The sequence below is a fragment of the Hermetia illucens genome, chromosome 5 (assembly GCF_905115235.1).
Source record: "Hermetia illucens chromosome 5, iHerIll2.2.curated.20191125, whole genome shotgun sequence".
NCBI classification, from domain to species: domain Eukaryota; kingdom Metazoa; phylum Arthropoda; class Insecta; order Diptera; family Stratiomyidae; genus Hermetia; species Hermetia illucens.
This window is the reverse complement of record NC_051853.1, coordinates 18,990,097-19,008,456: the sequence shown is the minus strand read 5'-3', so window position 1 is coordinate 19,008,456 and position 18,360 is coordinate 18,990,097. Positions and strand designations below refer to the sequence as shown.

Here is an 18,360-nt window from a genome sequence, read left to right as displayed (position 1 = left end):
TACTACCCAGAGTTCACCGTTTACGGCCTCATCTTAACCCCTGTGACCATTCAGCCCTCGTCATGGTAGTTATACCTTGGCTTGGGGTTTTGATTACCGCTTTGCTTAAGGTGTCACCTCTCGCTTTCTGCAGGAGCTTCCTTACTGAGCTCCCTCACCACGGCAAGGTAGTTAATCGTCGAGGGAGCTCCGGTTCCGCTAGTCTTTGCAATAAAAATGCATCCTCACTCACCCCAACTAGACCATCCGTTAGGTCTTCATTCCGAAATATAGTATATGAACTGGTCAAGTTTTTTGACCCTTTAAGTGGTGTTAAAAATTGAAAAAAAGAGGAGAATATATTTGATTTTAGCGGATGCATTCCCTTTTTGGTTGTCTCTAAAAAATGTGAAGAAATGACTGCATCTGTCGCACAGACGCGGACATTATAATCTCATGATATCTTGCCGTGTTGATGGACAAACCCTGAGCAAGCTATTCAATCCGAATTATGGCTTTATGGTCCAGAACACGGATCCTATGCATTTTTCAGCTGACATTGTGGTTTTAGATTTTTTGGGGCAGGGTCAAAAAATGTGATGCGACTATTGGGACTTCTTTTGGTTTCAAGCGTGTAGTGGGCAACCAAGAGTTTCCAACATTCTGAAAAGTTTCCAACATTCGAACATTGAATTGGTCTCATTTTGAAGAAGAGGGGTTAGGCTATCCGGTATTGTTGCCAATATGTCGAAAATGCATTCCCTACGGCCTCGTAAATGTATCTAAAAACAGGGTGAATTCGAAGAGGAAAGTGTTTTGAAGAGTCAAACATTGTTTTAAACAGATTTTCCTTTTGTCTGTTTTGGTCTAAGCTCACTTTTGTGAAAATTTAAAGTCACGTCAAAAGGTGAAATGAGGCTGGGAGGCGGTGGAAAAATAAGATTTGATGTGAAAAATCCTGCTTTTATCAAGTGCATTATAGGCAAAGGGTTGCAACCAAGTAAATTTTCAAATTTTAAGTAGCTTCACTTTTGACGAGACAATTACTCTAAGCGCACAAAAGAACGACCAATTCGCCTTTCTCTTTTTTTTTCAGTCAATTATTTTCTACTAATTCCTTTCGTCCTCGCAATTAAATTTACATATTATACAGCACCTCCAAGTAGATTTCAAAAATGTGTCAATAGTTTTCCTTATGCGGTACAGGCATTTTCATATAGTGAAGCGTTCGCCCAACTGTGAAAAATGTCAATGAATCTTCTATCAAATTTTGTCCACTAACAATACATCTTAACTTATAAGAATTCTGTTTATCTCAGGAAAACTAATTATATTTCCTTGAAAAAGTGACATTCACATGATGATCCCAATGAAATGGCAATGAAACACACGCTCCTATGGCGTTCATACATTCAATCGATTTCTTATTGGCTGAGAGCAGTCGCCATTTTATTAGGCGTGGCCAAACAATGCTGTTCCATCTTCCCAAAGTGTTTCACTGGGAGAAGTGTACGGGACAAGTGAGTATGGAAAATCTTTAATTTTCCACCCGCGCACTGTGGCTCGCTTCGAAATCGAAAGTTAGGGATTAGTTCGTCATTTGCCGTCGACTAATTAGGCGTGTAGCCGATTTAAGCCTCAAGTGCCGCGGAACGATCCTTTAAATTGAATTCAACTAATTAACAACAATTGACAGTGAATATTTTTTGTTGATTGCTTTGAGTTTGGCAAATTGCTTCGCGGTCTTATAACTGGAGTGCGGTAACGTAAGATGCTGCAACCGGGATATTACGACGTGGGCAGTCCAGGTAGCGGGTCCGCGTCGGGAGCAGATTCATGCAACGCAACCCCGTTCTCGGTCAAGGATATTTTGAATTTAGTGGATCAAGGTGAACCGTACTTGGGATGTCACATGGAAAAGTGAGTACGCATTTTAGATACTTTTCTGTACGAAGGAATTACTCCAAGTTTAGATGATGCATTTCGAATTTTGCTGTCGAGATTTTGAATGAAGTCGGGTCAGGGAAACATATGTGAACCTCATTGATTTCAAACATATGTTCTGCAGCAGAATCGTTTTGCTGAGAATACTTTCTGTGCGGCACCATGTCCTGCTGAGATAGACGAGCCTGAAATCCTTTGAATATGTTAACAATAGAATAGCTAGGCCGGAAGATATAACGAATTTGTTACGTAGTCGGATTGAGATGTTTGGTACAGAGAAAATTTTGAATTCATTGAAATCTTTCAGATCTAGAATTTCATTTTTTCACAATGTTCCCAATAGAATGAAGCTGAATATTTAATTTTATGTGGTTGTCATCCAATTTTAATTATAAGTTAAATATGCGTAATCAACATCTTAATGGAAATGACTTACTTCTGCTGCAGATTGTAACAGTTTTGTCAAATTCATCATATCGCACGCCATTCACATTTTTTTATTCTAGAATATAATTTCACGTGTTGAATTTCCACCTCTAGTTAATGTCATGAAAGATGAAATCAACAATTCTTTTAGATCGAATTAAGGACTTTTCACACCAAATTCACGGTTTTCCAAACCAAATTCAGGATTTTTGAAATGAAGTTAACTTTTTTGCAAACCAAAATAAGGACATTCCGGATAAAATTAACATTTTTCCAAATTACAGGATCAATTTTTTTAATAATTTACAAAAAAAAAAACTGTATGAAAGAGGACTACAGGGGTAAGACGCAAATTAGTACACCCTGGTACGTGCGCCTAAATCCGTTAAAAGAAAATAAATACATATAGCAAATATTTATTGATTTTATTGAAAATTTCCACATGTTTTTATTGAAATACTAATTACATTTTGGAAAATAAAATCGCTTTTAATTCAGGGAATATACGTTTGGAAATATTCTTTTCAAAATTAAAGGTAGAAAAAGTTGCATCAAGCTATCAAAGCACCTGAAAGAAAAAGATAAAAATATTTAATAAATTTTAAAAAATTCTGGAAATAAAAGAAAATGTAAGTTCTTTACTTACTTTATATTTGGTTGGATATCCTTTTGTGAAATTACCACAAAACATCGTCGTTATATAGAGACCACAAGTTTTTCGCATACATTCTCCGGGATCTGCTTTCACCCCTACTCGATGACGGCCCGAAATTGTTGCACAGTGGTTAATTTCAGTGTCATAACTCCCCGCTTAATTATTGACCACAAATTTTCTGTTAAATTTAAATCCGGGATTTATGCAGGCCAGTCTGGGGTTAAAATGGCCTCATCTTTGAACCCCTGCTATACAAATTGCGGCTTATGATATAGCGCGTTGTCTTCCTGGAAAGTTGCCTTCGAATAAACTGACAACGGCAGATTTTCCATATATTCCGGTAGGCTAAAGCTTTAAGTTTCCCCTTGACCTTGACAATGAGCCCGGCTACATGTTTGCTGAAGTACCTCCACATCATAATACTAGCACCATAAAATTTCACCAACTTCCTGGTGTACCTAGGATTCAACTTTTTATTGAGAGGACGTCGCACATAAGTTCGGCTATCAGGACCGTATAAGTTGAACTTTGCTTCGTCACTGCAAATCAATGAATTTCAAAAGGAAAGAGGGGAGAGGGGATAAATAAGGCTCCTGGTGAAGGCTAGTCATTTTTTCAGGTTACCATGTGCAACTTTTGGTTTTTTCAGTCTTTGACATTCTCTGAGGTTGTTCTTCAAAAGTCACTCTCTGATGGTTCTGGCAGAAATATTTACACCATAGCTTCTTTCATTGCGGTTCTTATATGCGTGGAAGTAACGAAAGGAACATGCAATGATTGTATAACAAGTAGGGAGTATTCGCTTTCTGTGGTATTTCTTGGCCAAAAACGTCTTGAAAAAAAGTGAAGCGATGGCGGCTTTACGGTTTCTTACCAGGGCAGAGGCAAATCGTCAGACGCTGCTTCACCTCTGCCCTGAGAGCAGCGTGACCGTAGCGGCTCGCAGATGTTGAATGCTCCTTTATATAATTCGTAGAACACGACATGGCTACGAATTATATTGAGCGCAAATCCGCCTAATTGACCAGAGCTTGGCCAGAGCTGAAATATTCGTTTTAGGAATAGAATAACCGTAACCGTAAAGCCGCCATCGCTTCACTTTTTTGAGAAGTTTGGGTGCAAGCCCTAAGCGAGAGGTCCGTGGACAAGGAAAGAGGGAGTAAGTTGCTTCCCATTTGGACCGGTCCTGCATTAAGTTGATGCGGACTTAGGACCCCATCATTCCTGAAACGTCTTGAATTGGCAACACTTTTAATTTCCTGATTTGTTTAATCCCGTTTTGATTTTTGCGCGAAAACCCCATGGACCGAGCAATTTTGTTCATTTTACCCAGGTATATAAATGTTCCATATCATCCTCCGTAGAACTCTTCTTGCGTTCCATTTTGACTCTTTTGTATGATTTTTCGCTTAAAATTATGTTTTGCCAACTTTCAATAAAACCAAAACAACAGAAATGTCTTTAACTTGAGGTGGAAATGTTATATATACTATTTGCAAGTCAAACTAACGATCTTACGAACGAAATTAACGCTTTTACAAATGAAGTTAACACCCTTGTAAATGAAATTAACGCTTCAGCAAATTGAAATGAAATTTTAAGAAGTGAAAATAACGATGTTTCAAGACAAATTAACAATTTTTCAAGACAAGTTATCGATCTGTTGAGTGAAATTCATGATCTGCCAAACGAGTATAACGCGAATAAAATAATAATTAACGATTACAAAAATGTGACATTCATTTCCGCTATGCGAGCAAGGAAAATATCCTTCATAAATATTAACGAATGAAACCTGCATTGGCGGAAAATTCTGCTGCTTCATCAGGAGATTCGTGGAAAAGTTTGGTTCATCTCGGCAGGAAGCTTTGATGATAATGGATAAAGCAAAAATCAACAAAGGCCCAAAAGTGGTTGAAGTTATACGTACTTCCGCCTTGTTGATCTTATTTCTGCCTCCATATTTTCGAATGCTGAACCCGATTCAAAAGAGTCTTTCGAAAATAAAGGGACACACACGCCAAGGATTGGCAGATGATTTATAGGAACATAGACTCCAGGACCTGGTTGGGTTGGGAATTGGAAATGTATATATAACATTGTTATTATTATTTACAAGAAAGTCAATCTCATTTCCTTCAATATTGCTCATAAATTTTGGATGGGGTTAAGGCCGAACGAGTTGCCTGGCCAATCCGTCCAAACCGTTAGGAAGTATTGTTTTGCCTTCGCTATTCTTTCGCGGTATGACAGCAATGTTCATCTTACATAAGAATGGGAGATATTCCTTTTGATATTCCTGCCGGTTGTTGGGGTACTTCCCGTAAATCGGCAACATTTTCTTTCGGTAGTGCTCGCCTTTGACCGAACAGTTTTCATCAATAATGAGCTCGGATTTTCCAAATAAACTTATCCCTCCGATCAGCATAATTGTAAGGCCTTGTTTTGGGTCATTCACCTGGCTGTATCGTTTCTGGATTCAATGTTCTCCCTCCGTATTTTGTGATTTGGCTTTGGAAAAAAAGCTCATTATTTCTGGTAGTTCACATTGTCTAGGGTGAAGCCTTTTCGATTAACCTCTTACAAAAGCTTTTCCTACCTTCACTTTTCTTTTCGGTTAGAAGCGGCTTCGTTGGCCTCACGTGCGCATGTTTTTCCCACGGGCGGTTTCTGATGTAGCCTTTATTGGTAATTCTGTAGACTTTTTTTCTTGCCTCTGAAATTCAGGTGACTGATTGAGGATGTGGCATTCCTTGCTCCGACTTTGACTTTACCTTTGACTAGCATTTTTATTTTTTTTTTATCACCAGTTGAAGCACTTGTGGTATTCCGCTTCTTGAAACACTAAACTGTCGAGTAATGGAAGCGGTGTTGTTCCCTTTTTGACGTAGATCCTGAATTTGCTGACGTGTTTCTTTTGACAATACCATGGTGCTAGAAAAAAAGGTTTATTCAATAAAAATTCTTAAAATTTCTAAAAAAATTAAATTTTTGTGAACGACTCTTACTTTGAATTTGTCATCTTTTCTGAAATAAGCTTTTTATAAAACTATCAGCACTAAATTAATTTAAAAGTTTCAACGTGTATTCGAACTACGGGCCTCCAGAGATGCACTTCATGCTTACCTCCTCCGTAGCCTCAACAGAAAAGCTACAAGATGATGTAGACTGCCTCAGTGAAAGACACCTTCCTAATTCTGACCCTGCTGAACTAACTTGCGCAGCCCGCAAACTGTTCTAGCCGAAAAGTAGCGGGGAAAGTGTCAACCTCCAAACCAGCAATTCTACTATCATTTTCGTCAAGGGACTTTCTAACGGTTTCGCTAGTTGATGCACAGGTTTATGGAAGCTGCCCAAATCATCGGATGGATTCTGGCTGCGGTCTTGCATTAGTTTTAGGATATCCCAGCCAACTAATGGAACCTTCAGCTTATGTCGAAGGACTTCGCGGAAAAAGGTCTGTTTAATTTGTCCGACTACCTAGTGATAACCATAGTGCCAGTCAGTTGTTCCTCGTGTCGTGGTGGCAAATAGTCCTCATATTTCAAAAGTTCGTGATATTTATAATAGCTGTGATGGTCATATCTACCATTGTGTTCATAAAAATTATCAGAGTCTCATGTGTGGTCAAATCTATACGTCACACGGGCTTCGGCAGGATGATGTTGTGTGGCCTGATGCACGGAGTGTCTGAGGCACAAAATTCCTAATTCAAAAAATTCTCTTAATTTGCAAAGTTAATAAATTAAAAAAGCTACTAAAGAGGCTTAGGTAATGGTAAGAGAAACTTAGAACAGGAATACAGTAGAACTTCCCAAACTCGGCCACAATGTGACTGGAGCTGAAATTGGTTTGGAAGAAAGTTGAGATCGTGAGAAACATTGGAGTTTCAAAAAAGGGCGTGATACATTTTACATTACTTTATTTTTAATTTACTTTAAATTTAATTTCCTATTGTGTACTGTGCAATCCCTCCATCTTTTTTCACATAAAAATATCAATCACTTCGGCTGGACTTTGACGTTCAATGCGCTTCCATTCTTTTAGGCTGAATAAAAAATACTAAAATAGTTGTTAAGAAAATTGCAAGTAATCACCCTTTTTTCAACTTTTCATAATCAACGCCGCAACAACCGGTATCCGGTCTAGGCCTGTCTTAATAACTCCACACAACCCGGTTTTGCACCGACGTCTCGATATCCCTAAAAAGCTGTCTGGCGTCCTGACATACGCGTCGCTCCATCTCAGGCAGCGTCTGCCTCGTCTGTTTTCTCTACCATAGATATTGTCTTTATAGACTTTTCGGGCTGGATCATCCTCATCCATACGGATTAAATGACCCGCCCACCGTAAACTATTGACCCGGATTTTGTCCACAACCTGACGGTCATGTTATCACTCATAGATTTCGTCGTTATGTAGGCTGTGTGTGTGTGTGTGTGTGTGTATGGTGGGGGAGAAGCTACAGCTTCAGAGCACTCAGGCCGTGTTGGCCCATTGTACTCGCCTCCCCCGTCTAACGGAATATTCCGAATTCGTAACGTTATGTAGGCTAAGGAAACGTCCATCCTCATGTAGGGGGCCAAAAATTCTTTGGAGGATTCTTCTCTCAAGAGTTCGTAATTTTTCTTGCTAAGAACCCAAGTCTCCGAGGAATACATGAGGACTGGCAAGATCATTATCTTGTACAGTAAGAGCTTTGACCCTGGGACGTTTCGAGCGAAATATTTTTTGCAAGCTGAAATAGGCTCTGTTGGCTGGCAACAACCGTGCGCGGATTTCATCATCGTAGTTGTTATCGGTTGTGATTTTCGACCCTAGATAGGAGAAATTATTATCGGTCTCAAAGTCGTAGTCTCCTATCTCTCTTCTTTCCGTTTGACCAGTGCGGTTTGATGTTGTTGGTTGGTTAGTTTTTGGTGCTGACGTTGCCACCATATACTTTGTCTTGCCTTCATTGATGTGCAGCCCAAGATCTCGCGCCAATAGCCGCTTGCTCGATCCCGATGAAGGCAGTTTGTACGTCTCGGGTTGTTCTTCTCATGGTGTCGATATCATCAGCATAGGCCAGTAATTGGGATCACTTTCTCCAGGGCTAGGTTAAAGAGGACGCATGATAGCGCATCCCTTAGTCGTAAACCGTTATTGATGTCGAATGGTCTTAGAGTGGTCCTGCTGCTTTTATCTGGATTAGCACATTGATCAGGGTCAGCCTAGTCAGTCTTATCAATTTCATCGGTATACCGAATTTTCTCATGGCCGTGTACAATTTTACCCTGGCTATGCTATCATAGGCGGCTTTAAAGTCGATGAATAGATGGTGCAACTGTTGTCCAGATTCTAACAGTTTTTTTGGTATGGGCCAATGATATTCTGGGCGTATGGGGCTATTCGGCCTAGCAAGATAGCGGAGAATACCTTATAGATGGTACTCAGCAACGTGATACCTCTATAATTGCTGCACTGCGTGAAATTTCTTTTTTATGTATGAGACAGATAATGCCTCTTTGCCCGTCATCAGGCATTAATTCGCTGTCCCATACCTTGAGCACAAGTTAAAGAACCACTTGGTGTAATTGGTCGCCTCCATATTTAACCAATTCAACTGTAATTCCATCGGCTCCTGGCGACTTATGATTTTTAAGCCGATAAATTGCACAGACTGTTTCTTCTATATTTGGTGGTGGCAGTATTTATCCGCCGTCTTCAGTTGGTGGCACCTCCAGCTCGCCGATGTTCTGGTTGTTCAGGAGTTCATGAAAGTACTCAACCCATCGCTCCAATATGCCCATTCTGGCGGAAATCAGATTTCGCTCTTCGTCTCGGCAGGATGAACATCGAGATGTGTAAGGCTTTATCCTGCTGACTTGTTGGTAATACTTCCGATTGATCCAATATGGATTGTTGCGCCAACGATTATTATTATTAATATACTGCTATCAATTAAAGTCAACAATTGAACAAATCTGCAATACCTATAGAGGTTATTTCGGCGCCTAGGTACCATATAGTGGCAGCTTCCTGATTTTTTCAGATTTTTTGGTTGGGTAGTTTCTGAGAATGAATCTGTTAAAAAATCACTTTCGACACCCCGCACTTCCCACCTCTCCAAAAAATGTCAAATCTAAGATGGACTTCGGAAAGTGTTAATCGAGACCTTTCATTTGATACCCCACATGACTGTTTGGTGAAAAAAAATTGACACCCCCTTTTTGCATGTATGGGGACCTTCCTTTAAATTCAACGTAAAAGGGTGTAACTCGCTGCATGTATGAGCGTTCACAGTTCCCACCTTCCCACCGAATTTGGTATCAATCGTTGCAATAGTCTCCGAGAAAAATGCATGTGACGGACAGACAAACAGACAGTAAACCGATTTTAATAAGGTTTTGTTTTACACAAAACCTTAAAAAGGGATTCTCAAATCAGTTGCGTGAATTCATAGAAGATATTTTTCTTCTTCAAAAAAGGAACCAATTCAGAGTTGATACTCGCAAAGAACTTAGAGCCTAATAAAAGTCAAAAAATAAGGCAGAAAACTATCAAAAAAAAAAATGATAAGAAAAGAGAAATGAAACATAAGATAAATAAATGAAAGTAAAATAAAGTCTCCCCTACTTGTACCAACGTCGCTAATTATTTTCCGTGTAAAATAAAAAACAAAACTGTGGAATGATAGAGGCGGTGAGTGTGAAAAATTCACCGCCAATATTGGCATAGGCGAATTATTCTGCACTTAGGTCTTTGAGTCGTCACCTCTGTTCTTCCCAGAAATCGTTGTCTGGGTGCGGAATGTGATACCATTTATTACATTCATATCGCTAAATAGCCGTCAACAAAAAAACAAAGGATGTCATATAAGATGTTTTTGCGAACGAGCATCATTTCATTTAGAAGTTATCTTGCACAAAATCGAAATTATCTATTCACACCAAAGACAGCCTGGAGAGCAGATTCGAAACAGACAGTCGGCATCCGCACGCGACAGTCGCCTTGGCTACTTGCATTAGGAAATATTACGCATATCAACGCCATACAAACACCAATCACTAGCCGACATTCATTACCAAGCGGTAACAATACAAATCAATTAGTTAAAGTCGAAAATCTGCATATCCATATTCACAACTCCCCGAAATCATCTTCTAGTCCAAAAGGCACCCCGAAGCCAGCACAAAGTCAACCAAAAGAACAGGCCACAATAAATTCACAAATGATACTCGGCATCGGCGTGGCATTCGACGACTGCCGCCGCCACTTGTACTACGCAGCGCGATGATGTTAGGTGATGTTTTGTTATATCACATTAGAATACATCACTTATCACAGGAATAATATCACCATCACTTTTGTAATGCGGTTATGTTGGTGATGCGGTGATATTACACTGATATTACATTGATTAACTAGAAACCATCAGTAGTGGCGTTAGATTTTCAGAATCATAGCTTTGACCACTTCAATATTAGGATGGCCTCAATTTTGTTTGAAGTAAGAAATCAAAAAATTCGGGGTCGTATTGCATGCTTACATACACTTCACCATCTGTGATCAATTTTATAATAAGAGTATTTAACGCAGATTTTTCCAACTGTTTTGTAACTGTTTGAGGCATAATTTCACTGAAGTACGTAATCTAAGACCATCAAATTTTATTGATGATGAATAATAAAGTAGTTCCAATTGTTCTCCCCTTTTCCAGCATTCAGTCGAATCAATACAGCGACTATGATAGTTACACAGAACAACTACCATCAGTACCTCATGGATATGTTCCCCAAACACATTCCTACTCATACGATTATCCCAGCTACCACCATCATCATCACACCAACTACCAATACTCTCCTCCTCAGTTTCTACCAGAAAACGTAAATTACCAATGCTCGACACATCAGCCAGCGTTCAATGATAACAACAACAGTATATCCACATCAGGAAGTGAATTCACAACAAAAGGAGATTCATCTGCCTACATATCACCCGCTCCCTCTACTACTGCTGTCAGCATCAAAGTGGACAGCCTAGAGCCCCAGTCAAATCCATGCCAGGAAAAACGAGTTGTACTGCAGTCAGGACATACTATCCAACAAGCTACAATGGCTACATCCGAACATGTCAGAGATTTGGAGAGCATTTGTCAAATTGCAGAAGGAAAGGAGGAGTCCTTACAAAGTAGGTTGTCCTTCTTTTGTTCAATAATTAGTGCTCATATTTTAAGAGGATCTCTCCTAAGATAAATATCTTTTTTCTTGTTGCAGAAGATAACTCTCACGTAGTGACCTCTTCACGAGCAGAACTAAGGAAAAATGGAAAAGTCCGGTCGAAGCGAAAACCCAGAGTCTTATTTTCACAAGCTCAAGTACTTGAACTTGAAAGAAGATTTCGTCAACAACGCTATCTTTCTGCACCAGAAAGGGAACTCATGGCCCAGAATCTCAACCTTTCACCGACACAGGTGAAAATTTGGTTTCAGAATCGACGCTACAAATCCAAACGAATGCAAATTGAAGGAAATGGCAAGGAATCAACGCCGAAAACTCCGACAAAACCGGAACTGAAGAAGACTAGTAGGATTCCAATGGTTTTGGAAACGACCCCCGAATTACCTGCTTACTCCAATAGCATGCACCTGCCACCACCACCTCCACCTCCTCCATATCCTGGCTACCCCATTCAATATGATCAGTTTCAAAACCCTCATGGAGCTCTTTATCCCAACAGTTATGAGCATAGAGCGTATTGGTAGCACCGCTGCGTTCCGATTCAAAAAATGTCTGTAAATAAATGTAATGTAATTTAAGTACTCAAATGTTCACAGTTCGATTATACGTAAATGCCAAAATTGGATAATTTATCTTTTATTAGTTTTATTCATGTTCAGATGATTTAGGTAACTGCACGCTAGAATGCTTGTCCAAGTTCAATTTTCAGACGTAGATCCTTTCTGTCAATATTTGCCTATTTTCCCTCCAGATCGATTAATTGCGAAATCAACTTGATTTATCTTAGACAGATAGAGGTATAATTTGATAAAAGCATGTGCAACGCAAAGATGCATTTGGAAACGGCTGATATGAAGAATCGGAAGTGAATTCCATAAAGATCAAGACATGTACAATGTAACTGCATTAAGAACGTCTGTAAAATGATCCATGTGACCCAGGGGCTGTCTGGCGGTGCCTGATACAGATATGAATGCCACTCTACTTTCAGATACATTTCACAAAACTAATGCGTTCCGATATGAACACCATCGAAAACTACTGTGCGGTGCCCGCAACAGATCACTCCGGATTGAACCAAAGGCCATCTGGTATACGTCGCCCCAAAGACAGATTTTATTTTCTCGGGGTAAATGGTCCTTGCTGTCGTTCTGCAGTGAATTTGGATGCTACTGATGCTGCCGAATAAAATATAGGAGTTCGCCCATATTCAGATACTAATATGCCAACGTATGTATCTTTCAAGTTGATGTATTCAGCGATAGGCCTACATCTTGTGAGTATTTATGACTATGAGTAATTAATAGGTTCTAATTGTTCCGCGGTGGTACAAACGCACGATAATGTGATGGTTTGGTTCATTGGGGCAACTAGACTGCATATAATTGCTTCGGATAAGGGAGATAACTCTGTGCTTTAGGGCAAGGGTTACTATAAAGAGAAACCTTTTCATACAAATTTTACATTTACGATAAATTCTCAACGCATTGAAAATGACTTTGGCTTTTAGAAGAAGATGAAAAAAGGGCATACGGGATTCGTATTCCTTCGCGCAAATTGACTGATAGATTAGATTCATCTTCCTGTGTTGCATTAGATTGAATGCAGTGGGTGAGTAGCTGAGATGCTATTATTGCTTTGAGGTGTTCCTGATAACACCGCAAATGAAAGGAGTTCCTCTTATAGCAAAGTATGGATCTTCCCAATTTTGCATATTTTTGGAATTTAAGCAAGTAAGGGCGAACCTATCGGCTATGACCTTTGGCTAGTTAGAAGCAGGACATTCTGGGATTAAGTGAGGTTGGATGGTGGGCCTCTGGAGAGCACTCCTCTTCATCTTGCCGTACTGTGCTAATTTACTCTGAACAGCCTGACGGAAGTAAGCCTGAATATGGTATTGAATTTATGCTTATGACAATCAGAAGCTGCTCGCTCATTAGTTAGGAGTCGGTTTCAGATAGGATACTGGCAACGAGATTCCCGTCCAGAATGACGAACATCTCATTATGGTGGTTGGCAACCCTACCATCGTAGATATCCAAAGCAAAGGAGAACGAGGCTTTTATGAGAAATTGCATACCATCCAGGAGAGCCTTCCTAAAAGTGACAGTGTGGGAGACATGGGAACGGTAATGGTAGGAGATTCGTGGATCTCTGTAGTTTGTGGCAGCACATCGGAGGCACGAATCTGAACATCAGCTCAGAGTTGCTAAGTCCCTCTGGTTGCAATGACTCTCGCAAAGCACCCGCGCTATCTTGGCCAGTGCGGACTCGGGATCCTTGGAGGTGTTGTCCGCCACGACCGACAAGGTACACGAGGTGTACACGCGCCCTGTGGTCGCGGAGGTTTCCCGAGACACGACTCGGGAGGTAGATGAACTCAAGTCTACAGTGACGACACTAGCGGATGCGGTTACAAAGCTCGCAGCGACGGTTGGTACTTTGCGTTCGGCAGGAAAATCTTGATCGCAATCACGGTCGAGGTCTGCTTCCCAAAATAGGCGTTTGGGTAGTCATCGGAACTCGACGATTGGCTGGTACCATCGTAAATACAGAGCCCAAGCGACTAAATGTACCACCACCATGCACGTTTAATGTAACAAAAATCTAGGTTTGCTGGGTGCATCGGCGACTGCTATCCGAAGCGCAGTACCACGTTGGCTTACAATCTTCGAATCCCTGAGCGACGTTGCTTCTTGATCGACACCAGGCCGCACACCCTAATACCACAAAACTTACGATTGGCTGCCGCGAACTCTTTTCCCATCCGCACCTATGGCTATAGGGAGGTGGACGTGAGTCTCGGACTGCGCCGAACATTTTCGTGGCGTTTCATTCTGGCGGACAATAGCATCTCCATATTAAGGGCAAACTTCCTGTGTCACTATTGGCTGCCGGTGCAAAACAAAGCCTTGATAGACAACGCAACCTCATTCCAGACGTGAGGAAAAATTTTTACTACGGAAAGTAGTTCCTCCCAGCTAGTTATGTACGATGTGCAGCACCACATCAACACTACCTCTAATCTTCTCAAAGGTGCGTCCATTTTCACCCCCGAAGCTTGCTGTTGCGAAGAAACAGTTTGATGACTTAATGAAAGAGGGCTGTTGGTCCTCTCCACTTCATTCGGTCCCTAAGCCAAATGACGAATGGCGGCCATGCGGAGACTACAGATATTTGAATGCTCAGACAATTCCAGACCGATACCCCATCCCATTCATCCATGATTTTGCGCGCTCGCTTACGAACTATCGTGTTTTTACGACCTTTAGTCTAGTCAAGGTGTACCACCAAATTCCTATCGCTTCCGAAGACATTCCGAAGATGGCTATCTACACAATTTTTGAACTCTTCGAGTTCGCCAGGATGACTTTCGGCTTGTGGAACGCTGCGCAGACTTTCCAGAGGTTCATCCACTCTGTCTTGCGAAACTTGAACTTTTATTTCGTCTACATGGATGATGTTTTGGTCGCTTCTTCTGAATCTGAGCACTTCGACCATCTTGAGTGCATTTTTCAACGTCTCCTTGGGACCAAACTTGACTTGAACTCTCCCTTGAGGGCAGGTCGTTCACCATGTTCACGGACCACAAGCCTCTTACTTTCGCGCTTAGACAAAAGCCTGACAAAGCGCCCCCTCGCCAACTTCGGCATTTGACTTATATAAGAGTCAGTTTACTTCTTATATCCAACACTTGTTTGGAAAAGACAATGTTGTTGCAGACGCTTTGTCTCTAATCTCGGAGGTCACAGTCCCCGCCGCGGGAGATTATACGGCAATCGTCGAAGCATAAAAAGACGACGCAGAACCTGAAGGCAATCTCCAAATACAAATTCCAGGAGTTTCCTATTTTCGGCTCAAACTTCTATTTACGCTGCGAGACCTCAGATAAGGGACCCAGGCCATTCATTCCGGCCGATTTTCGCAGGGAAGTATTTCACGCAATACACGATCTGGCGCACCCAAACATCAAGACGATTAACCGGTTAGTCACTGAAAAATACTTCTGGCCGTCCATGAACAAGTATGTAACCTCTTGAGTCAGATAGTGCATCGCGTGCCAGAAGTGCAAGGTTAACAACCACGTATGAAAGGAAGTTAGCGTATTCCTTAGGTCAACCAAGCGCTTCCACAACATCCATTTCGACATCATCGGTTCTTTGCGAGACTTGCACGGATATAAGTATGCCTCATAATCACTGACAGGTTTACGCGGTGGCCGGAAGTAATACCCCTGACAATGCCCTTTGTTGAGAGTGGATTCCGCGATTTGGTGTATCAGCCGTAATTATCACGGGCCAGAGAATGCAATTCGAGTCTATTCCTTTCGCGGAGTTAGGCAAGCTCTTTGGTTTCAAACGGCATCGGACTACTATATACCATCCACAGTCCAATGGTATGTTGGGACATTGTCACCGGACGCTGAAGGCCATCTTAATGCCTCGCGACGATCCGTTGTAGTGATAGAACACAGATCATTTATTATAATTGGGGAAAACGGTTCCCCAAAATCTTTTACCGCCTCGTCGTTAGTGACACCGTTGTTTGAGCACAGAGGTTATCATAAGGTCAATTAGGTTTCAACTTACCGGCAACGTAGACTAATTGCTTCTACGTTGCCACTACACGCAGATTTTTTTTTTTTGAGTAGGGAAGGTGAATACTTTTGTGCACAGCGCGTTTGACTTCGGCAACCGGGCGCCGTCGAACTAACAACTAAACACCCCATCTTCAAACAGCTAGCCTGGAACCGTTTGTCACATTACTTCGGGTTAGACTCCGAGCTCTCCCGCTTTGGGGAGCCTTCAAATGGGGAAATTCTTTTCACCCAACGGGAGAGGGGAGTAGGAAAGGAACTGTCAATTTCAAGGAACCCCCTGCAATGAGAAGAACCCGAACGTAATGCGCTTTACGACTCCACCTGTCAGCGCTCCTCAGAATCTCCTCGACAATGTTGTCTGATTCCCTAGTTTTTAGTAGAACACTTTTCACAAGAAAAAAGGTGTGATGAGTGTCGTCTACAACTCGATTGCAAAACACACAATCATGAGATCCTGCCTTGCCAATCTTATGTAGATAAGATTGCATAACCCACTTCGGAGCTGGGTAAGGAAACAGTCATCCTCGTCTTGTTTCCGACTCAACCACGTTCCTAAGTGGCCAAGAGTGTTGCCAATCATCTAGTGTACGTTCCCGTTCTTCACGAGCCTCCCTTGACTCTTCTCTCTTGCGATTGTATATGGCTTCACGCTTGTTAGCAAGAAGGGCAACGGGAATCACCCTACGATCGTCATCACCGTCGGTTCAGAGACAGTGCCTTAAGCGGACGTCACTCGTAAAGTTCCCCCTTCTGTACTTGTGCAAGACGCTTACCTCCTTGCCAAGACCGTCATACCATTTCACCGAGCCGTAGAGCAGAATAGACTGCGACTGAACTCATGCTCTTTTCTGAGGCGCTACTCGACCAGAGCTTGACCAGATCAGACGTGCACCGTGCGGGAAGCTCAACGTAATGTACGTCATAATATGAGGGAGTTTATTATTGCGCTCGTCAGGGAACCAGAAGTTATCACAGATAGCAATGATTTCAAAACCGTGTCGGCCCGGTTCCCAATCATTCGATGGCTCTGTGAAGGGCGATTTATGAGAATGATCAGTTAATGAGATGGAAGAATCATTTTATTACAGTTCTCAATTGCTCACATGGAGTGAAGTTACACATCATACACTAACTGCTCCTCCAAATAGAAAGAAATCATCTCCTTACTGTCGCAAATATAATAGCTAAAATAATTTTGAAACAAATCAAGGAACACTTCCAAAGTCTTATCCACTTGATCCGCTTCACCTGCTTTGCAGCGATTTCGAGAAGACTTTCGACAGCGTGTGTTCTTCGCAGGAAGCGATTTCTAGAGCTATTATCAGAGCGAGGTAAAATCTCAGAGGATCTGGATACCTAAAGCGGAGTCCGCGAGGATTGCATATTATTGCCGATATTGTTTTATTTTTGTTTGTTCTTCATGCTGCCTTATCCAGAGAAAGTGGCTTTAAAGGACCATGGGATCTTCCCTGAAGCATGTTGACTAAGCAAAATTGGTTCTGGATTTGAAAAGAGAGGAAAGTAAAGATGGACTTAAGATAAACATCACCAAAGCCAAGGTTCTCACTCTCACCGATCATTGCACTCTTAATGTCCAGCCCGAAACTAGTCCAAAAGCCAGCGCGAAGCTAACCCAAAGCAAGCCCAAAGCCCGATGCTCGGCGTCGGCATAGTCAACTGCGTCCGGGGTTTGTACTACGAAGAGCGCTAATGTTAGGTGATGTTATGTTACAACATCACTTTTGTAATGCGATGATGATTGGTAATGCCCTGAAGCTTGGTAATGCGGTGGTGCTTCGTGATGCGGTAATGTTAGGTGATGTTGCAATGTTTGGATCGCCCTCGGTGATGGTAATGTAATGTCATACTTTAAGGGGATATCATTTTTGCAATATAACATACATCACCTACCCATCCCTATTATACTACTTTTATCCAACTTCCTGTCAATAACTGGTTTCTGTTTGGCTGCGTTAACTATTATTATATTATAAACAAAAATTGAATTAAACCTGGGAAGTGGATTTATATCAAATTAGATTTAATCACCTCCGGTGTCATCTATCTTTTCATATTAATATTCAATTTCGCGTCCCTGCTTTGTCTGCACATTTACAAAGCCCAAGCAGATGTCGCCAGGTCGACGCGGTTCTGATCTGCGATAAACTGTAGTATATACACTAAAAGTAAATATACTTTAAATCTCTCCGAGTGCCATCTCTCGGTGACTAGGTAATCTTTAAGTTTATATATAAAACATTGACTCAGAAGGAATTGTCCTGTGAACGCCGGTGATAACCAATTTATTGTTCATTTAATATTTTGCAACGGAGTCTAAAAAATAAATTTATATTTTTCAAAAGTCAATCTTATCTTAAAATGATTTTTTTTATTTAAATGATATTTAGATTTTCTTGGAAAGATACATAAAGTTCTCAGTGATAAAAAGGGTCAGGGTTGAGAGCATTTAAGAACTATTGCCTCTGTAGGGAAGGCATTAAGGGGAGCAACCACATTAGGAGGTTTTTAGA

The 18,360-nt window shown here is 41.2% G+C and overlaps 1 protein-coding gene across 1 annotated transcript; it reads left to right on the top strand.

The window, feature by feature from the left end:
- The first annotated feature begins 1,610 nt into the window (after positions 1–1,610).
- Positions 1,611–11,753, top strand: LOC119656977 (muscle-specific homeobox protein tinman-like). The gene is made up of 3 exons (XM_038063711.1): positions 1,611–1,899; positions 10,707–11,179; positions 11,266–11,753. Exons 1-3 carry the CDS (start codon positions 1,751–1,753, stop codon positions 11,751–11,753), a joined length of 1,110 nt encoding a protein of 369 aa, XP_037919639.1. The 5' UTR covers positions 1,611–1,750.
- Positions 11,754–18,360: the final 6,607 nt, after the last annotated feature.